Consider the following 23,812-nt stretch of genomic DNA (forward strand, 5'->3'; position numbering starts at 1 on the left):
CTATGCATTGACATCCCTGAAAATGTCGCAACATTGGAAAAATCAATTCCATCATGCGAGTACTGAGCGGTCTCGGAGACACGAACCATTAGCCACACAATCCCCTTATCTGCAAAACCTTTGCGACTAGAGTAAAACCTTTTGCGCCAAAATGTTGCATATTGTTGCATATGTATTCAAACCAAAAATCACCATCATCTGCGCTCCTTTTTGTGGCTCACAAAATATCGTTGTCCACTGAAGCGACCATGCCCCCGGCGGAATTGTCTGGTGGAATGAATTTCCAGTATCGCTAAGACCCCGGGATGCCCGAATAGGCTCAAAACTTTTGACTGGTATCCTGAACTCAGTTGCTCGATTTCTTCAGTCCATCAGCGCACGTCATACCTTTCAAAATTTCCATTCTGTTGTGCGAACACTTAGGGCGCAACGGGTGAATGATGGATGGACGCCTTTGAACCTCGCTGCAGGGAGAGCGTTGGTTGGAATTTGGTTGGAATATCCTTGATTAATTAAGGGTCAGAATGCATTTTGATGCTGGTAATGTGTTTGAAACAGATTAACGGCTGTGCTCATATCCCTCCGACGTACCGGATGAATCTCACTCACCGAGACATGCGTATCACTGGAAATGTTGCAACCTATGCTTATAGGATCAGTTCATGCGGGTTTAGAGGGGGTTGTTTACATCGGAAAACAACAGCAAATTTAGAACACTGGCAACTTGTTATTTTAGGCATCGGTGTAAAATCTTGCTTGGCAGTTTGTTCAGGAGATAATTGACTGTGAAGGAGGCGAGAAAAGCCCTCTGCAACGTAATAATAATAATATTAATATTAATAATAATGATAATAATAATAATGCATATTCCCAACTTGTGGGTGTCATACCGCCTGACATGATCATGCGTTTACAGTCAGGCTGGGGTATGATATGAGAGGTTGCGGGTAGTGGGATTGTACGAAAAGGGGACAATGTCATAAACGGTGGGAGGTACGCGATTAAGTAATAATAATATATTTCTTTTGCAACTTGTAGGGAACAGTAGGCATGAGGTCCGACTAATTGAAAGACTCAGTCGGCTGACATGAACTAAAAGTGAAAAACCATTGCTGGCCTTGCGTGACCTTGGGCGGTTGGGTAAATGGCCGGAGTCATAACGAGCAAAAGTGGAGGTGGAGATGGGGTAATTAGAATTGGGAGAACACGGCAAGTTTAGTCTCAAAAATATGGTGCAATCTGATAACTAGCAGACCGACTGGTTACACTGTCGTTGGGAGGGTGAAGGAATGAGTTTGGATAGGGACACAGAGGTGGTTGAATTTGAACGAGTAGTCCAATAGGTTGGAATGAATGTCATGGTGGTCGTTGGGTTAATGAAACGAGTAGGCAAGAGGGCACGGTTGAGAGGATGAGTGGAACAGTTGCGGGTGTGCTATCAAACTGTGTATGGCAGTGCCGTGCCATCATGATACCGCTTAGCAAGGGGAAGGACAACATTCTCTAACAGTCAGTGGAATGGTTCTTTGTATACTAGTTAAATTGTAGCCAAAATCATGAATGTGGCTATTTTTGTACGAAAATGTAAAGAATATTATTATAAAGATGACATGACATGGAACAACCAACTCGAAATGCAGCTTGGAAGCTGAAAGGCGCGGCATCAAAACTACTTTAATTTTTGGCACACGTTGTAGTCTATAAGAAAAACCGTGCTATACTCATTCTTTTAACTCTGCCACAGCGGGGTAGAGAACATAACTGTGCGCCTTCAAACGTTTTACTCATCTATATTCTGCCGTTGATTGAAAGCATAAATGCTAGACTACAGCGGCACGATGGCTGAAGAAAATTTTATGGTCAAAAATCAAGATGAGTGGAGTGGTTCTTCAAGTGCACGAGGCAAAACATGTTTGGGCGTTTGCACAATATCAGGATGGTCAAATCCTGAAAATGACCTACGGAGACCCTGAAACCCGACTAAAGTCTTACCAGGGAAGCCGGCAAACAAACCGATAAAACACTTAGTCAACTCAACAAAAGCCGATGAGGGTTCAGGTACACTGGAGAAGCTCGATTGACAATGATAGGTGCTCAGTAATTTTGACAGAAGGAAGGTCGATGGTGATTGTCGTCACTAAACACTGATCAGACAGCATGGACCGATGTCCTGCAGTGTCCTCTAAACCGACTGATGTAATCTTCGCGCCCACTTGTTTGCAATAATTATGTGTCCACTGTTGGTGAGTCTTTTTTGGCACTAACCCCCGGAGCGGGAACGGCAGTTAGATTTAACACAAACGGGTGAATCTACTTTGTTTATATTTTATTTATATTTATACTTAGTTGGTTTATTTAGTATTGTTTATTTATCATTATTTTATCATTATTTTTTATTATTATTCCATCAGGTTTTTTATGGGATCATTCTTATGACACGCAGCAAGGCTGGGACTTTGTACAACACACCTGGTGAATTTATGTGGTTCCTGAGTGGGGCGCCGGACTCTGGACTCATAAAAACCGTGCTTCTTGAAAAAGGGGTGAATCATTATGCGGGAAGTTAACGTGTCATATTTTTGACAATTGCTAATGGTGGGTTTATTTTACACCTTTTCAAAATGAATGAAACTATTGCATGCCCCCCAACAAGTACATAGGATAAATTAAAATCAACGGTACCTGCGGCGCGCGCGTAATCACAATACTGACAAAGCTCAGTGAAATTCTGACACCTATTGCGTCAGAAATTATCCATATAAATGCTGGACGTAGTCCGTACTGGGCTATTTGAGCAAAAATCCACTTGACACATGTAAGAAGTTGCACCCGCCTGCCGTCCAGCGTCCCGGAATCTTGCGACCCTATTATCGGTGGAATCATTTCAGGTTTGCAAGTGGTGGTGGGCCAGTGAGGACGTAGTCCACTGGGCTACCACAATGCACGGAGCCAAAGAACTTTGGAAGCGAAGGGCCAGATACTTTCCAGTCTGTTGTGGAAATGGATGAAACCACTCATCCCAGGATTCTCAGTGACGTTTTAATACATAATTGTTTTCCCAGGCAGATACGTGTGTCATGAGCGAGTCATGATAAATCAACATGGAAATTCAGAAAAAAACCCGAATCCATGCGAAACCAGTCGTAAATTTCTTTATATCCCTGGACTTTTTGCTGTTATCTCAAAGTAGGCGCTGGTTTTGTTTTACGATAATTTCGACCAAATTTACCGCAGAAAGGCCGTATTTAAAAGCACGTACTAGGTTTCGTGCCCATAATACCCGTTTGCCTGTCCGCAAGCTGTGAGACGTGGTGTTAGGGAGCGGAAAGTAGGTTGGCTGCTTTGGGGAATGTTCAACTTTTATTTCTAACGGGGCGTTCCAACGATGGTTACTTCCCGAATCCACTATTTTCTGCGCACGCACGTGGGCCTCATGCATGTGGCGCGTTTGGTCATTCTGGAGGTTTCAGTGGATCTCGATGAAGAGCAGGTCTCCAGGCGCGTGAGCCGATCAGTGTCCCACTGGCGAAACTGGTTTCATGGGATTCTGACTTCACTGGAGTTACAGACGAAAGCTTTCCGTATTTTCCGAGAACTTTAAACGTGTCAAAGCCCCCTTCTGACAGCCGCCGGATCACAGGCAGCCAGCTTCAAACAAAAAGTATGTGGTCATCTCTTAAAAACAGAGCTAGGGAAAGGTTTTTCGCGTGCTATTTGTAACAGATACGGCGCTTAATTTGCTAGAGTGCTTTGATTCTGTGACACTAATTTGATTTCGGGGATCTCCTGCTGTCTTTGGGCCATGCTACTGCAACTATGTGGCACACTGTGCGGCGAAAATTACAAATGAAGATAGCTCAAACCAATTTCAACAAAAAACAAAACACACTATAGCCTTCTTTGGGAATATACACACACTAATGCCAAGTTTTGATTGTTTTGATGGACGCAGAGTCTGCGTCACTGGTTACCACACGGAAGAGTACGTAACTGGAGCAGGGACGGAATATTCTACTTGCCTAAGTAATAGGCCTGGTAGTAACTTTTGGCACGCCAACATAAAGATCTACTGATCTTCCCCACTAGCTGATATTAGCCAACTTCTTTGAGCCCTAAAATGTCCATATTTTGAATGTACAAGCTAAGTTCAATTGCAAACTAAATAAGGCACCCAGATTGTTTTAATCCTTCATTAATAAACCTTCAGATGCTGCGCACCATTACGATGTGCCCACATGTCTGGTAATTCCAAAACCGCCCGAGACGTGCCCAGGAATTTCGCACGAAGAGGAGCGATCAGACAGAAGAACATCTCAGTGGTTAAAGGGCATGAGTTCGCGGCGAGATTTCTGAAGCAGTTTACATTCTGTGGGCACTGTAAGGATTTTATCTGGTGAGAGATTTTCCGTAGAAAAAAATTCATACTGACGAAAGGGGGCTTGGTATTCAGGGTGTGCAGTGTAATATCTGTCTGTTCACGGTTCACAAAAGATGCTACACATTGGTGAATTTTCAGTGTCCTGGGGCAGATACCGGTCCGGATTCAGACGTATGTCCATAATATTCAGGTAAATATTCTGCAGTATCAACACAAACATGATTTCAATATTTGGACGTATACAACTCCGACTTTTTGCGATCATTGCGGATCGCTACTATACGGGCTTTTTCACCAAGGATATAAATGCAAAAGTGAGTTTTTTGAATGGGTGACCTGTGGCATTTTTTCTTCTCACCCGAAATTCCGCAAACATAAATACCATGGCACCTAAATTGACATAGGCAAGAGATATCCTGGGTTTTATTTCTGTTCGAATTCATGACCTACTAGTGGTGATGTGTTAATGAGGTGATTCTCCATGCGACGAAATGATTCCCCCCGTGATTGTCCTCCGTGCAAACGGGAGTAGCTTCCGAGTGTCGAAATACTGTCACATCTTAGCCGCTTGAAACGTGAAAAGATGCTTTTCAAGAAATTCAACCACTTGACAACCCATTGTCGCTTCATTAGTAGGGTGCCAATGGGGCGCTGCGCAAAAAGGCCAAGTCTCATTAATGCGGACTTTGGGTTAGCCTTATGTAACAAATATCCACCCGTAGATCATTCAAAGATACTGTGAATTAATAAGAATAGACTAACCTCAGCAATCACGTTGTGGATGCTCAACGTCTAACCAATGGCCAAAGCGTTAGGTGTGGCTGTTCTGTTCCACATTCTGTTATTAAGGCTTACCTCACACCCATCGAATCTGAGCCGGCGCGTCCTACCTACCCCCAAAACTCTAGGCTCGTTTGCGCGGATGTATCTATTCAATATATCACGTTGGTTATAACCGGTGTTGCTACGTTATGGGTAAAAACAGTGTGAAATAAGTAAGGAAATAATGGGTTAACATATAAACTTTTTAAGAAGTAAGAAAGAATACTTCATTGAGCATCAACTAAAAGTTGTAGGAGGAATGCGTGTTGTTTTAGCTTAAAACATTATTATAGAGAAATTTTACATGCACTTTTTTTGTAATCACTTGAGTGTGGCGCTGTAAAATACATACAATCTAGCTACTTAAAACATACAACTGTAGGAATGTTCGGTTCTCTGGAAAGCATGACATCACAGTCCATTTTGTAATAACAAACCAGCCGAGTAAAATAAAACTTTACTTATGCAGCGTTTTTTCAATACATACACACATTTGCAGTTTGATTGAAGATTTATACGTTGGATGGCTTCAGAAGGATAATGTACGGAGCACATCATTCTAAATTCTGAGAAGTCCAAATATTTACCACAGCCGCGAAAATTCACTGTAACTTGTTCCGCGCCAATAAGAGGTCTGTAAATTGATTCGACTCACTTGTTTAGTTCTTAATTTCTTCTAATGGTTAGACATAGCAGAAGTACGACTTTACACACTCAACTCCACCTTTCGGAATAGTACAAAAGTCAGCCCTTGAAAAAAGACCTCAAGTGTTCATTGCAATTGTTTGACCTTACTAGCATACACCTGAGAAAACCGGCTTGGAAATGATAACCCATTTATATTAGAAGAAATTGACCAGTGGTGCTTACAGCGAGAGCACTATTTGCTTCTACCCCTGACATCATCCTAAGTTACAAGCGAATGCCCATTTTGGCAGAGGTGAGCATGGTTTCCTGACCTGTTGAATTTGGTTTGGAGGCTGCCGCACATAGCACATTGAGAGATGCCCCCTTCAGCTTCTACGTAACTCTCTTGTTTGTACTGTCTTGACAACACAATAGGAAGATCGAGGCATGCTACCGTAACAAATCGGCATACAAAAGCTCTGCGCCATGTGATATTGAAAAGCTAGGTAAAACGACCCGGTGAATGTAAGAGTTTTGAGTCATACCTCGAACGGGTTTAAGGCAACACAGTGAAGACGCTGTAAGCTAGATTTACAGACGGCAACTTTTGACTTCAACACGCAGTTTCAGTGTGAGTACTGAAGAAAAACGTTGAGGACCAAACGTTTTTGAAGTAAAAACAGCAGAATCCTCTGGTCGTTGATTTAGTAAGGCAATTTCAAAACTCCGGGTAGTGGACTGACTCAGTTGCCTGAGTGTGTCCATTTTTTTACATGGTTTAGCTGAAAGAATTTTGAGTTAAAGTTGACTAAGAAGATAGGATTTTAATAACCAAGCACTAAGTTCTGTTTTATTTACGAATCAAGTAAATAACCGTAAATTTTACGAATAAATAGCCGGTCTGCTATCGTCAGTGGGTGATTCTTTGTAAAAAAAACATTTGTAAGCTGAAGATGAATGAAGGCAGGGGGAAAAAGACAGGGTATGGCACATTTGGAGTCTTGCTTGACAAGGTTATTCCTGATTCTTTTTTAACTCTGATAACAATCGAAAATTTCACCTTATGAAGTGTTCGACCAAATGTTAACGTAGTAATGATTACCAGCGTTTTTTCTTGATGAATGGCAAAGTGCGGTTCGTAAGTGGACTGTGTTTGTCGGCTTTTAAACTCATTTGCTGCGTAAAATCGAATATTTTTAGTGAGTAAAACGCCGCGCACTTAAGCTGTACTGTTTGCCAAAGACCAAAACATCCGAAAATTTTTGTTTCTGCTCTGAATTTTCGAAGGTCGCTGACAAACAAAAGTTAGAAAAATATTAGTGATCAATATGGATTTTCAAAAGGAAAACTATACCCAAATCGTAATGCGTCTCGTATGTATAAACAAAGTGCTTTGATTTGGACTTTTAATACTCAATTCTTGCTGATTCATTCGAAGGCAAAACAGATCCAAGGGCATCTATATGCCTAATGATACACACGCCGTTGTTTGAAATAAAAAAGTTTCGTGACAACCGTCATGGAGATAAATAACAATAAATTGGTCTCGTTACTGATCCACATTGATCATTTAGCTGAACATCCCGTGCAAGTGTGAGATCGTACCTGTCAGGAGATGAGCTTGGCTACTTGTACTGTGTGCTACTATGTTAAATGATTTATTCTTTGTAACAAAGATGCGTTTATTTTTTAGTGTGATGGTTTATCGGGTCCGTGAACCCATCTGTAGCCGTGCCTTTGGGACTAAGACATCAGGCAACAGGCATTGACCAGTTGTGTTAGTTGATGACTCAAACAAGAGTGGTACGGTTTCGGCGGGGTCACTCGAAGGTTTTGGGAAAAACGCATGAATATATGCTGATGTCGCACTGTTTCAGTAATTTTGGTTTATGTTGCTGTCAGTGGTAAGTTTATGACTCAACAAGGTGATTTCAGCAATTCGGCTCGCCCTTGCTGTTTCAATAACGCAGCAACATTGAGAATTTAGATTTGACTAATTACGCAATAGCGCTGAATGGCAATCCTGTGGCAAGTCTTGTGTCTCGCCTGAAGTAATGCGATCTGATGCGCAGTATGATCAAAATGCGTCTTTGAAGATATTTGGTTGGGGTGAAGTGACATTCTAACAGGAGCTTTTTCAAAAATTTGTACCGGCTTTTCCAGACTTCTAGCTGCCATAAAAATACCCGGTTTGGTTTGTCTGAAGATGTACTGAGTCACGCACGCACACAAGATGTGGTATGCTTAGAATACTTCCACGAACTAGATAGTTTAGTGCTAATTAAGCTGTCTGTACCCTTTAGTTGGAAGTCGTATTTTGTTCACAGGGGTGAAAGTGGTAAAGCTTTCCACGACACTGACAGTTTGGCTAAAACAATGCTGCTGGCGGGAAAGCAAAATTTTGCATATGAATTGGGAGAAGTAAAATCCTGCTGTAAACGCGGAAATTATGCATGCTTGGTGAGCTACAAGAAGGGTGAAACTGGCCTTTGGCTCTCAAAACCTTTCAGCGACCTCATAAGTAGCATTTAATCAATAAGAAAATGTCATTTTCTAAATGAAATTACAAGGCTGATGCTGAAAACACTCACAAATAACTGATTTTTCCGTGGGTGGCTGCGAAAGAAATGGGTGGGTTGATCTGTGTCCGCATCTGTTTCAAGCAGAAGTACCCGAGTTCAGAAACAGTTCGGAATTCTCCTACCGTGTGTCTCAGAGAGGGCGTACTGTATTTACAACAGCCTATTAACAGTTATTTGCCAAATGAATCTTATCAACAGATCAACAGATTTTAACCGATACTAGAACAGGGTATCGGAGATTTTCGGGTTAGTGTGTTTCATAAAAAGCGTGGCCCAATTTATTGCCCAAAGCACTATTTATTCGCACTGTCTAGGTACCATCAACATTCCGATATTTTTGGATTCCATGAAACAGACCCGCTAGTTAGTGGCTTGTGCATATCTGAAGACGTATATCTGTTAGTTTTGTCTTCGTTCACTGCATCATCCACGAATACTCGACACGACTGAATGACTTTATTGACCGCCGTTTACAATACATGAGCAGTTGCAGCTGAGAGGATTGGTTGTAAAACGGCTAATCAGTTCAACCAGCTTATCGGGCTTCATTACATAATTAACAAGCCCTTTCACAAATCTTGAACTGCAACATTTATAGTGTCCTTTAGTGCCACGACCTACTTTAGAGGAAGAATCCGTCACTGGTCGATTTCTGTTACAAAACTAAGGCGTAAATTTGACGAAAGATACAGGGCAAAATATGGTCTTCACTTTTTAAAATTTGAAGTTGGGTATTCAGGTTTGCAGCAGCTAAGCATATCCAAAGGTACCAACTTGGTTAGGCTACGAAGCTTGCACCGTATTTCGTATTAACACGTGAAAAAATCCGTCATCTTTTTGGGGGCAGATTGTTGTCAAGAAATTTGGACACAAGATTCGAAATAACGGATTCGGCCTACAATTTAGAGGTGAATGTTACTAAATTTTCTTCACTTGTTATGACCGTACTGTGGAAGTAGGCGGGATTTCCGAAATTTCTCAACAAGAGATGAGACAGACAGTAGGACGGAATATACCCTTCAGTCAACAAGGCAGTGGTAGTGGTTAAGGTGCTAAATGACGCTACCACTGGAGCAGTAGCTCAGGACTGTCCTTTAAACTAAATTTATCGTGCCAATAAGACATGCACAAAATGCGCAGGAGAATCAACCAAAACGAATGAAAATGGAAGCCCGCAATAGTAATAATTACGTGGATCAACAAAAGTTGGTAGAAAAGCTACAGTCCCGTGAATTGTTTCAGTGTCTGTTTTGCGGAAAGTGATATAAGGATATCAGATTACTCACATTTACGGCCGTGAATTTTATATTGGAATAAGAGGAACTCGCTAGGTACCACTGAGGACTTAATTTAAGTGTCAAAAGGTAGGACTAACTATCGTTGCTTCCCGTGCATAAAGACTACGCAGACGACTGGTTTAGTTTGTAAAAAGTAAAAACATTGGTGCACAAGGATACCAAACAAGTAGAAAAATTCTTGGGATCACGGTAGCCCACAGCTAGTTTGATTAGCCCCGTCACAGTAGATAACATCGCTGCACTGTTTTGTACGAGACTTCGGCGGCTCAGCCTTTGACCTTTGATACCGCTGACTGTTGGAACGATAAGCCAATGAAAAAAAAGTCAGTCGATACTTTGCTCATTAGCAGTGCTTTTAAAGTTTCAGCGTTGATATTACAGACAAGTTTCTGATTGTATGGAACAATGGATTTCTTTTTGCAACTGATTGGGGATTGGCGCACGGAATTCCGCATGAAGATATAAAATAGATCTTCGGTACAGCTTCAAAAATGTTTAATATGCATCCGCACCAACGTGTGACCAAGCGATCTGTGTCTGTCCGGAATAAGGTTTTTCCGAAATGCAACAGAATCGCTAATCAGATGAGTCCATTTTCGGGTCAGCATAAGATCTCTCAGGTAGAAAATATTCTTTCCGGCAATTATTCTGTATGCTGAATTAGTGGATATGACCTAAAATGACAAGGAGGCAGACAGTTGCATTAATGCACTAGAAAAAAAACGACCAAGAATTAGTTTTTTTGCACAGATAATAGACTTTCGATGGCTGTAATGGAAATGGGGGTAATATGGCAAGCACCGTACTATCGAGCTTGGCTGATAATGCTAAAACAGATGAATACAAACTTGCGGTGGGATGAGAAAAACTGCTGTGCAGTATGGACAGGTTGAATGAAACTCTGTCGTCACGTTGCACATGAAAGCCTGAATTATTTAGCACTGATGTGATGGAAGGGTGTGCAAATCCGGACAGGCACCGGGAAAGTTCCGATACATACGAACAGAATTCGAGTAAGGGGCATAAAATCAGTACTGAGATAGAGAACACCTATGGGCGCTTTCTGTGCACGCGAATGAAAGTTAGGGGCATTTAACAGAACATGCAATTAAAGTGTCATCATTTTAAGCGCAGACTGCTTACAGTAATTGATTCGATCGTACGTTGAAATTTCCAGTCTATTTCCACATACACACATACATACATACATACATACATACATACGTAAAGTTAGAGAAGGATGAATAAGAATGTCATATGGTCATTTTCAGGCCGTGATGGTTGTGCAGCTTACTTTCCACTCTACCGTTCTATGACGAGTAACGATCATCTAAAATCATCCTCTAACTCATCCAGTTTCGTTGTTTATGGCTAAGACTACTGAAAGGAAAGTTTACTGTACAATTTAGCTGTTTATCGATGTGATGGATTAAAGTGACTCTAGAACCCACTCACCTGACTTACACCAAGGCAGTTGGCTTCTTGAGAGTGGTCACTGTGGTGGTATCTAACGAACTACACAAAAATGCAGAATGTGAAATACGCGAAATTAGTACGTGAACTATCAAATGTTTGTGGCTGATTGTATACAAGTTTTCACTACAATGGTTCTAGGTGAAACACAATTTTATCACAACCGTTTTTTTCGATCCACAATCATACAAGTTTTTTTGCGCACCTCATTTTTGGACTGGGGTGATGGCGGTTGGAGTTAAAACGAACTAATAATGGATTCATGGATGTACTTTCCTTTGAAAATATGATAAACGAGAGTTTCATACAAGGTCACTTTACTCACACGTCGACTTACAAATGGACATTTGTTTGAACACATGTAAAGAGTGCTAAGCAGGTAAGTATAACGCTTGACCAAAGTGCGAAAGATGCTCTCATCCAGTGAGCCTAAAAATTTGAGCAATTCTATGGCATGTTGGCGTGTTTGGTCATCATAGGTGTGCAAAAAACTGGCTTATTGTTAGTTGCGGGAAAGTGCTTTAACTTTTCTATAAAGGAGAATGTTTGTAGCTCAGGTAGCGTAGATGGTCGTTGGCTTGTTCGCTGAGCTGGGCAATTTGGTTGCAAACGTTTCATTACCAATTGAGGTGACACCTCGATTGGTGATGAAACGTTTGNGAACTTTTCCACCCAACTTTCCCACCGCAACAAAAAAGCCAATGACCAGTGCTTTAACTGTCAAGTTATCTGGACTTTGGGTTGGAAAACACTCACGAGAGACTTGCGCAACAACCTGGTACGAACGGTTGATGGCATTTCGGAAGCGTGCAAATTTGCTAACACCCCGCTGTTACGGAAACCGATTGTGATTTCTGGGTAATTTAGAAAAAAATATGTTCCAAGGATTGTGTATAGGAAGTATTGCACTCATTAATTGGGTACTTTTTTCTGCAAACAGTGTGCATGCGGATAAATTTACGGTCAAGTACACGTCATATCTTTAAGAGTATTGATACTAGGTTTACTGTACTGGATTATTACCCGCTTACCATACAAAGATTCTAGATTGGCGGTGTTTTTTAAGACTGTCTCTGCTAAACGCGGACAGATTAGGAGTCCTAACAATGAATGGTATTTTTGCCCACTTGGAGCGACCTTTACAATGAATGCAGCCAATATTTGAGTAATTGGAGCTTACCGAGGATATGTACACGAAACGAATACGCCACTGTTGAAATGTTGATCCACAGGTTACTTATTTTGAACCTCTGCACTTCTGTGATGAGCTTTGTAAGATAGGACCCGTAAATTAAACATCCAATGAAGTTTCAAACCAGTCGACTGGCATCTATCAGGTCCTATACGAGGGCTGATGGCTGATCAACGAAAACCTATATGTCACTAGTTTGTATTAACCAGAAACTCATTTAATAATAAGTGCTAATATTCCGAACGATGTTTAGCAATAGGCTCCTGTCCACCACTAGTGAGCAGAAGAACGTGCATGCCACTGAATATTTCATCTCGATCTATCATCCGTAAATGAAATAGAGTTACCGAAAGCATTTTCGCGTTATGTGCAGGTAATGTACGAAAATTTTTTTGATAACTCCCAAATCGAGTCCGATACTCTATTGCACTCACCTCAAAGTGATATGTTTGTCCACACTCATTGTTGGGGTGTAGCTGTCAGTAGTGCTGTTCCCTTCAACCGTCGCTTGGAACAGAAAATGTGCTTTTGCTCGATTAGTGCTGATTGTTCAATTGAGGTGAAACATGTCGATAAAAGATTGTGTAAATCACTCTGATGGTCTACTTCGCATGCGCTTCGTTTTCTTGTTGTTTCGTCTAAATTTCTTCTGATTTATACGTGCGATTTCTAGACATTGGTCCAGATTTCTGGCTAATAAATATTTTAAGTCACATTCTCACCTCACGGGCTAGTAAACGTGATTCCCTGAATAAAGGCAATCAAGTTTCACAACTTAGCGTGTGGTGTTTTAGTAAAGCGGAGGAGAGGAGTTTTGTTCTAGCTAACAACCAGTCCGTGAACAGTTGACAACTTGTGGCTTAGGACAGGCGAAAGTACATTAAGTGACTCCAGTTTCATTGTCAATGTCAGGTGAAATGAGCAGGATTCCTCATCAACGGGGCTTCAAAAATGTTTCACTTTATTGTTAGACGTTCATGACTTTTGAGTTCTTCTGTTTCCGTGGTTACGCGGCGCTAAGTGTGCACAAATTACTAGTAAAATTTACGTGAAAGCCGTCTATTATTGTCTCATCCGGTTTATCAGAACATTCGACAATTTTCCGATGGATTTGTCACACAAGCCAAGTCAAGAACTTAATTCCATGTATAGCAGTGCTTACGCAACTAAAGGCGGTGGTTTTATTACGTCATATTCAAAACTACGTTTATTATGGTCCTTGGAGAAAGTGCCGTCGTAAATATATTCGTAGACTTGAATGTGGACAATCTGTAGTTGTGTTCAGCCACCGAAGGGCTAACTGAAGTGGGCACATTTTGTAGAGCCCTATAGTGGGTACTGGTTGGTGCATAATGTCGCAGATATGCTGATAACCCGCAGATTCTCCTCTGCAACAGTCAATGACTGTACCGTACAAAATTATCCTTGTGTGGATGCTTGTCATCATGTGTTTTTTTGTGACTACACATCTTATACCTAATGTTAAAACAGTGTGTTCTGTCAAGTAACTATTTTGCAATTTTGGATTTGGTGACTTACGGGCTCATGTTCCTTTCTTGGCCCCCAATAACCTTATGGTGCATTTTGTGCGAGTTGTTGAAAGGATATGGTGGAGGTGACAACAAGCGCCATCTTCAGACGTCTGGCACTTGTGATGAAACTGTGCTTGTTTTCTACACCGCATTATACCGTTGATTTGTTCGTTATGCCAACCATTTAACCTGCATCTTTTTCGTGACCACTAGCAGCGAAATTATAAGCGTGATGTGCGTAGGCCTTTCGCATACTCTGTTTACTAAAACCGACACACGGGGGCCTTTAAGATGAAGACGATCAATGTGTTTGAGTATACCAAACTTGGCTTTGAATTCGTTCTTTCAAGTTCAAAGCCAATATCCTTCCTGCAGGTCGGCCGCGCATGCCTTTTAGGATTCCAAATGAAGTTTTAAACATCTAAATTGACCACGTGCTTGGATCATGTACAACTAATCGGCCCATTTATCGTATGTGATGAGACATATTCGGTCCCTAGAAACTCAAGCTTTTGGAACTTCAAAGGAATTGCAAGTTCAATACAGGAATGTGTTTATTGCTTGTCTCCAACGTGCGTAAATCCCAGTAGCGGAGTCTATATGGTTTTACTGAACCAGGTTTGTGTGTGACAGTTTCCAACTTTTTGTCAACACAGTGTTGTCTTGGAAACCGCCACAGGACGTATCAGCTAAACAAATTGTCGCATGTTCATCATGAGTCTGAATCGAAGAACAAAGAAACTCTTATCCCTTGTTCATTTACAAGCAATTTCAGCCGTTCAAAGGGTCTTTGAGAAACAAGTCTGTTGAGTGAGCAAATGGAATTTCCAATTGATTGTCGGATAGTTTCATGGAACTGTGGCATCAAAGAGGAAAATTAAATAGACTCTGAAAAGGCTAGAATAATCTCTCCCTAGCAAGCAATTTCCGAATGGGCTGATAGAAGAAAGATAAAGATGTTCCACGTTTTAAGTTGCCTCGTTTTCACTTATATTGTGCCAGTGAGTTAAAATATTTCGTATACACAGTAAACTCTCTTTTGAATGGAGACTAACAGGGAATGCTAGACTAGTGCATCAGTGAGCTAAATTCCTTCACGTTGCGCAGGATTCTTGGGGTTTATACAATTGGCCGCCCAACAAAGTAGGTTGGGCTGACACGGCGGTCACACACAAAGAAAGATCTCTTCAGTTACATTTCAATTTATGCTTTTTTATGGACAATCTGAAGACTATCTGTATTTTTGTTGTCATTGTTTTGGCGGATAATTCCCTCCTAAACACCTACAGTAATGGCATTTAAAGTGAGCTCCCATAGTTGTAGTCACAAGGGTTTATTGTTTTTTTGATCCGTACCCTCCCTACCTGGAGCACACAGTAATATAAATAGCAGTAGGAAATGGGCTTGCTTTTAAGGGTAAGATTTGCTCCTTATGATCTCATCTAATCAGGATTGAGGAATGGGGTTAATATTTTCGTTCACATCAAGACTATCCCTTCATCAGAGCATCCTCTCAAAGAGGGTCCATTGCATGAAGGTCACTAGATGAGCAGTTCAATAACTGGAAATCTTACAAGCGATGGTTCGAGTATTCTCAAACTGCTTTGACAAGTTGCTGATTCACAACGTAATATCACGAGACAGTTTACGTTTTGTTCGCAGTTATTTGTTGCATAGCCGCTGTAGTGCCACGTGAATCGGCTCTGATCGCACATTGAAAATAAAAAAAATGCTGGACAGCAGCTACCACCAGTGGTTATCGTACATTTCACCAGCACCTATTTCAGGCCTTACCATAGATTCAATGTGTTAAACAGCTTGACCGAAGTTTTCCAAGGCTGATTGATACCACACTATTTTTTTAGGATGAGTGTTGTTGGGTTTGCAGGTTCAGGGTGGTCTTGCTCAATGAACAAAGTTATTTCCATGTGAATCTGTTAGAAATCTCTTGCATTCAGGGGCAGTCTGTTGTAAAGCACTCAAGCGGATCAGGAAAACTCATAAGAATTACTTATGGCATCCAAGCAATGCACTTATTCGCTTCCCGTTTTGAGCACATGTCGTTTGCTCAATGTCAGCCACTAACATACTGCCCTCGTGACCTTCACTAGTGAAGATATGGCGTCATCATTGACTGAATCTATAGAATCTTCTGGCATATTATTCTCCTGGAGTACTACTTTTGTCGAGCGAGCTGACATATAAAAAAAGCTGTACACGTTTCCTTGAACAAAACGCAAAAAAATGGTGGAAACAAAATTTTCGACAACTTCAACTACTCAACAACTATATAGACATCGAGATGGAAGACGACAAGATTGGGTTATCACTTGATGTAACCAATTACCAGCTAACCGAAGAGACCATAATTGAGCAACCCCAGAATCGATCTATTTCATCACAAACCTGGAAACCTGAGGGCACATGGAGATTGTCGGCCCAACGTCAGACTACCCAACTCATATTGGATAGACAAGTGTTCTAACAAGTGATCGCCAAAGCTGTGATCGGAAGCTGTGATGCAAAAACTGGAAAGTACTTACTACGACTGATCAATCCCGAACTTCGGATTTTACTAAGGGCGCTTTGTCAGACTAACTAATAGGCAACAGATGTGAGGTCAAATCTACAAGAAAAGTTACATTAAAAGCCAAAATGCCACACAACTGAACTGAGAATAGAAGAGTGCAGCATTACACAACAAATAATGCAAAACAGTGAATATGCCAGAAGCTTTCCCAAAAGAAGTAGGAGGGAAAAAAACTCCTCGGTAGGGACAGCAAGACAAACAAGGGTAAGCTAAAATTGGAGAATTCTTCCGTACGTCAAGAACGACAGGCCTACTAAGACAGCACGGAATATTGGAAGCTCGCCAACCGCGTACCTTGAGTAGCCTGGTTTACCGACGAGATTACATATCAACAAAAACAACTTTCGCCGTCATATAAACTGAAATTGGTGTAGCAACCACTACGCTGGACAAACCGGAAGGGAACTGTCTACACGAATGAATGAACCTAAAGCGACTATATGTAGACAGGATACACGCTTTTTTGTTTCTGTGTATTAGGATTAAGGTCTCCGATTTAATTTGGATAATGCAAACATCCTGGCGTTTTGTGGAACTAAACAAGCAGGGAAATTTTCTGAAACGTGTTACTTCACAATAAATTCAGCATATTGTAATGGTAAGACCATGTTTACTTAGATTTGCCAGTACAGTTCAACGTCCAGGCTTCAACATGTCATTTTATGACATCAGGGGTGGCTAATCAGTCGAAGAGTTCAGATTACTCCTCTCCCTATAAAGACGTTTCATCCTTTTACATAACCACAGAATCCCATTTTTAGCAGTTTCTCTCTCAGTGATCCGTGGATATTCTCAGCGCATTTAATAACCGGTTGGTATAATACTCCTTGCACACACAGTTTTCCTGAAGGTCAGGTCAATTGATTCGCGAGTCACTGGGACCACATATATAATAACTGTTTACACCAAGATTTCAGCCATTACGTTCCCTTCACTTTAGTGTAAACCACCCTATAGACTTTGGCATGTGAAATTACTGGAAGGCCGTCACAACGCCCTATTTTGTTTTGTCACAATCAGTACCCTTTCTCTTGCTAGTTGAGAGGTCATTTGTCCTTCCGATATTATGAACGTGACCTTAGCGAACCTTGGATTTCGCTGTTCTGTTCATATTCCATGCAAGCTGAAATGAACACCAATAATTAACTGATAGTTTAGTGACGCATGTTACGGATGAGCCAAAGAGAAAGAGTAGTGAATCCTTGATTTAATAAATACTCCTCTTGTTTTCGATCTTTACAGCCACAGAGCACCGGATAAAGACTCTATTAAAAGCCTTACTCGACTCAATAAACTCAAAGTCACCCAAACACAAAATGAATACCAGAATTCACCTTGTCTAAAAACAATAGTCCTCTGGCAAGATTGACCGCCATCCGCAGTTGGGACCACTTCAGTCTGACCCTGTTAAGTCTGGCTTGAAACTGATACCTTCGTAGAACCCAACTCCCAGCTCTCAATGAAGGTTGTTCTTAATAATTCTACGGCACAAATCTCTTTCCACCAAGGACCAAGTCGAAAAAATCTTGCACTGGACTACCCTGCATTCTGACCACAATTAGTGTTCTGAGTGATGGTGTGAAAAGTAAATTCAAGGCGAGTTTTGCCCATTTGGCCCAAAAACTATCACATCAATTACTGAAACTTCAACAAGACCAATCCAGAAGAGGCCATTTGTGTTTAGTCCTCGACAAGGTATTCTAGTGAATAAAACTGACCCTTATGGAAATGGATAACCTTTTCTGAGGCCCTCCAAGTGGTTTTTGAACAAAAAAACAATTTTATTACACTACAGCACTCTAAAGAGTAATCTTTTTAAAAATCTGTTTTTATATAATGGTCTATCGCTCTTCCTGCAGGAACTATTTCAGACGACTGACCAAAAAATGGTGTTTTCTGTGCTTTTTTCCTCTGAACTGGGGTTTGCAATTCAAATGCGATTCCGATGATTCAATTAGTCACCTTTTCCCTGCGTTCGCTAATATGAATGTCCAGACAGCCTCTTTTTTTAGCGATCTTTGCCTTTGGAACAACTGTATTAATGTATTTTGAACGTCTTGTACATAGGTGGCCGTACTAGTTTCTTATTGGCTAAAATATTTTGCAGCACATTGTTTATCAGAGAACGCTTTGATGACCTTCATAAAATTGACTTAAAACTCCTTTTCTTAAATACGACTACCACTGACACTGCTGCGCTCCTCTGTAAATCCTAACAGGTTCCTGCTTGTCTGTTTGAAAAGTATTTTTAGGCTGTCAGTCTATTGAAGCAATAACGTGGGTCCCGGTTAGCTGGGTACTCGAGTACTTCACGCTTGGGTGCTCTTACTGGGTTGCGATATTGAATTAGTTAGTAAGAGAGGCTGATGACTATTCTATGCAAGCATGAAAGTGTGACGTAAATGAAGTATTAAAATTTTGTAACCTTGAGGTTTCCCATACATTATACGTACTTGGAAAACCGCTGCATTAAGCTCATTCAGAACAATTCGTTTTTGTCGTGTTTGTTTAGTCAAACCTTAAATTTGGCGTTTTATCGGTCACGCATTCGTGAATAGAACCAGTTTGCACTGAAAGACTTGAACAGTTGTGAATTTATCGCTTGGCGTATTTTACTCTTTCAAGTTGTAACACTCATTTACCATATTGGTCATGTTTCAACTCAAACACAGTACCATCAGCACAATTTATTATGACTACTACTAGCTCAGTGCTAAACGTCGGCGATAAGTTCCTGTCATTGTGATTCATCAGTAAGGTGGGTGCATAGCATTTCAGCCGATTAGTCCTCCTCGGTATCGTTAGCTGTGAGTTTTTGTGTGCTACGACTGTCTGATTAAGAGTTGGCCATTTGGTCTTTGCGCTTTTATGTACCAACCACCTCTGTTATTGACTCCCTTTATCTGTGAGCTAAGACACGTGTAAGCTTGGCTGATCTGAAACCGATGTCTACAAACTTCCTACAATACGAGGTTCGCTGATTTCCACTGCAACTATTTGACGTGCATCATAGTCCTCGCCTCTATACAAACATATTTTTCGCACGGCGTCAAGCACAAGGTCCGTTATTCCTGATTATTTAACTCAAGTCCACTATCCATCAAGGTTTCTCGAAGTCCTGCTTACCAGTTCTAATGTGCAGTTCCATGACTGTGTCTTCTAAAGACCTCGCGGTAGTCACATTTTTAAGATGTTCAACTTTGTTACCAAGACATTGACCAAAAGACTGGTTGCATATTTTAGTACACAAGGGCCATGACAACCCGAGGACAGTAACTTCACTGTTAATAGTGGGGAAGTTATTACACCGAGAGTTGTTAGAAGGAATTAGTTCAGTGACAACTTCACAAAATATATAATAGTCCATGCGCATTTGCTTTTATAGAACTGGTTTGAAAATGGATTTTTCTACCCACCTAAACCGACAGGATTCTTCGTGGTTTTAGCACACTGTAATGGGCGGACGTCGAAATGTCCCCATGATCTGTGAACGGGTCGTGAGAATACAGATCAGTCCACCTGTTGCGTCGGAGAACCAGTTTTCCGGTTTTGGTTTCAGTTCTATTCGATTTGTTCCAGGCGTTTGACAGCCGTATGTAATCTGAAGTGAAATAACCATATGGTTTCAGAGAAAACCTAATTTTTGCTGTGCCATGAATAATTAATGTCTTACATGAAGATCAACATGTCTGATTAGAAGTGATCGCTTGTTGTTCGTCTTCTTAACAAACATCCAGTGATTGTGAGATGGTCAGATTTGGAATCCGTACACTACTGCTGGAAGTGAGCACATTCAATCATTTGAGTGTTACGAGATGTTGTAACTATTGATGTCTGTCATCCCAGTATACCTTCTTAGCGGTCTGAGACCAATGGTTTTAAAGTTGATGTGAGTAGTTTAACCACTACAGTGCATGTTGTTAAGGTCAGATTCATACGCCCGTGTTTTTTGCTGATGGGAGCGAACTAAAGTTCTCCAATGACATTTAAGGTAGTCTGGTGTCCGTACTTACCAGTTCAATTTAACTCAAAGAACAAAACAACAGCTTCTTACACTGGTAAGCTGATTGACATTCCACCATTATATGACAGTGTAAAATACAGGAAGCTCTAGCCTAAAGGGATTTGAGTCTACGAAACAGCGAAAATTTACATCCGTTTTTTCGTTGTCCCACAACACGGCTATGTAAACACTGGTGGTTATCCTTTCGAAAAAGTCACGCACGGGAGAGTAAAATTTCCCAGGTTAGTGGTTGAAAGAGTATGCAAGAATCTAACCGAAACAGAGCGACAGAGAGAATGACTGATGAACGGACTTGTCACTGGTTGTTGCAATTTGAACAGCTCACCTGATCAGTTCCAAAATGGCTACTCTGGTTAAATTCTTCGGTAGAATCCTTACGGTTTTACGATGTCTGGTACGTCCCGCTATCTTCTGATCGTTTGTTTTTGCATTTTGGAAACACTTAACTACTATACGAACAGGTGGTTTATTCAACCAACTAAATTGGTTAATGTATTGAACGACTGTTTCGTACGCATTATTAGGGTTACGATTTGGCCCTCAAACTCAACGCAATTTGGCTTGTAACCGGAAGGTTTTCGGAGCCAAACCAAAACGATTCTCAAGGTACTAAGTGAGGAGTGTCCAGCTAGCGAAATACACTTATTTGCAAACAAATTTGGTTTTGCGGGAAACGAACCTGGAATCTAGCTGAATTTTCCGTTTATGATGTTTTAAAGCAACTGAATGTACTACACTGGACCGCCTTACGTTTCATTTGATACGATATTCGAGATATCGCGACACATGTGGGAACATAAGGTTTCGGGACCTCGGGGACTTTGCCCACTGGATGGGCCTCAGGAAAGGCAAAACCGGTCGCGGGCTATTGAAGAATTTTCAGCAACCTTGTGGGTGGTGGATCATGTCTAATATCCGACTAAATGACCAGGACTTCGACCTGTTACTATGTATGCACTTTGACTTTGTCTCGGTAGTGAGGGTAATAGCAATAATTTATGATCTAGATATAGTATACTATTGTCTATGTGTTACAGTGCATTCTGATCAGTATTCTGCTGTCATACCATTTTTGCACTTGCGACTCACTTTCATATTAACATGGTGTGAAGGAGAAACTCTAGCGAGTTTCGATTGAATCCTTCCTATTGATGTTTTTCAACTGTATGAAAAGTATTACTATCGTTGTGTAAAGTTCGTTTTAAAATGTCCACGTTCCCGAATTGGCTCCGTCCTGTAAATAGGTTGTTGTAACCGCTGTCATCAATGCAGTTTACTGGTGACACTTTAGTAGTGGTGTCATAGTGCGAATTATACCGTTCTGCCCACGCCAGGACCTGATAACATGTACGCGAATTGGAAATCACGGCACTGAAGAACCTCAAATATATATATTTTTTCCGCTACGTTGACACACGGGGACCGGAAAATTTAGCACGGTACTAGTAATACACTAGTTTTTAACTGAAAACTAGACGTGCCATAGATAAAAGTGACAGGGTGGAATTTAGTTGAGAAGGCATAGTTTTTGATCTGTCGAGGACACTTCGGGGGTTAATTTGCTTTAATAGCAACTGGACACACTAGCTGAGAAAACGTATACCACTGAGACTATATGTATCCTGGCAATCCGCGGGAGGCCTATCAAATTATTGCCGAAAAGTCGCTTGGGAGTAGTACGCTTTCATGAATCGTTTGAAGGTCTGGACGTAGAGCATTCCATGATGATGATGGTGATGATGATGAATGATGAACCACTTACATGTATCAGACACGGACAAAGGTCACGGCGTGCACACGATCTTTATTCCAGACGGGCGTACTAACTCATTCACTAATGATTTTCTGCGAGCATCGAATCTGATTTCTTCCAGTTGCGACCAAACTCAGCCCTGTTTGAAATGTAAGCGTCGTAATTGCTATCATTTTACACAATGCGTCGGCACATCAATGAGCTGTGGTTGTCAGCATTTTTCGTGACAATCTATCCATCCACTCATTTTGGTCTGTTAATTTTAATCCACTTCTGACCATTTTATCTCGGTCAAAGTCGACGAAAGTTCCGGGTTTGTGCCGGAGCCTTCCATTCGCTGTCCTGATAGCAGACCAATACGTTTGTACTGCAGTCATGTGGTCTTCGCAGCTCAGAGGGGAACCTAGACCACGACTTTGTGTGGGTACGAAATTGGGTTAAATAAGCTTGGTGATACCATAGTTACCAAAGTATTCCGTTAACTCGCACGAAATGTGACAAAGTGAATATCATACAGCGACAAACTATGCTCTGAAAACGTCATTATCCTACTTTCAGGAGGTGACTTTTTCGCACCACTATATTAATTGTGATTAATTTTAGTCCCAAATTAAGACTGAGGACAAAAAACTCACATGGAACTTTGGGTGGCAATATTCAGGTAAACAAATCGCTGAGCTACTGCGCAGATAACCCAAACGACGTGTCAGTATCATTTATAAGAAGTTTTATGTATCTGGTGTGAACGTGTTTCCGGTCTACGGTGTGTAATCGGGCTTCTCCATCGAAATTCATCATATTTCCTCAGCTAATTCCGTAATACTCTATCCCAACTCCAATACAAACAAAGTGAGGATTAGTTTAACATTGCATTTTGAATACTAGCAATGACCGAGCCGATGTCACTTTGGGTTCGTTTTGTTGTCCCAAGCTTACCTAATTTCTCCATCTGCCTGTTGGTAGCTGGCCATAAAATAAAAAACCTTTCAGATGTAACACCCTTCCGCTGCCTAGCTCCCATGCCACCCGAAGGAAGCAAGAGGGCTGGGATACTGCCAGGTTGCCCAAGCCTAGACAGGGGAAATCGAGAGGCGGAGGTCGGTTTCGAACCACGAACCTTCCGATCAGTACATTCGCGCTATAACCACTTGAGCCATCTTACCCCTGAGCCATCTCGCCATCTGGCCATACGTATTGCCAAAGTAGCCTATCATGAATAAATTCTAACAAAGCTGCATTGAACCAATAATCTTTTCAAGTTGTGTATAATCAGTTGTACTCCTGGAGATACTATAGACTTGTCTCTGTTACTTTAAACGGTTCATCGATTTGTTCTGGTTCAGCCTCAACTACTGCTTCATGCATTTTCTGCTTTTGTGTTCCAACACAGGAAGTCTCTATTGCCTTAGTTGGATGTAAAATACTTTTGTACGTTGGAAGTGGAGAAAACAAGAGGCGTGATCATTTCAAATTACAAAGTTCGTATTCTTCAAATTCGATCTTCTTACTAAAGATGTCTTGTCCCACTAATTGCCGATAGG

General features: G+C 41.2%; 1 protein-coding gene across 1 annotated transcript in view; it reads left to right on the forward strand.

Annotated features, from left to right (window-relative positions):
* Nucleotides 1–4,235: 4,235 nt before the first annotated feature.
* The window catches only part of T265_00253 (hypothetical protein), a gene marked incomplete at both ends in the record, with an annotated part of 112,948 nt that continues 93,371 nt past the window's right edge, over nt 4,236–23,812 (forward strand). The window contains 3 exon segments of the mRNA XM_009163961.1: nt 4,236–4,393; nt 4,435–4,549; nt 4,569–4,692. Coding sequence (XP_009162225.1) covers nt 4,236–4,393; nt 4,435–4,549; nt 4,569–4,692 — 397 coding nt within the window.

This window comes from Opisthorchis viverrini (genome assembly GCF_000715545.1).
Source record: "Opisthorchis viverrini unplaced genomic scaffold opera_v5_2, whole genome shotgun sequence".
In the NCBI taxonomy this organism is placed as follows: domain Eukaryota; kingdom Metazoa; phylum Platyhelminthes; class Trematoda; order Opisthorchiida; family Opisthorchiidae; genus Opisthorchis; species Opisthorchis viverrini.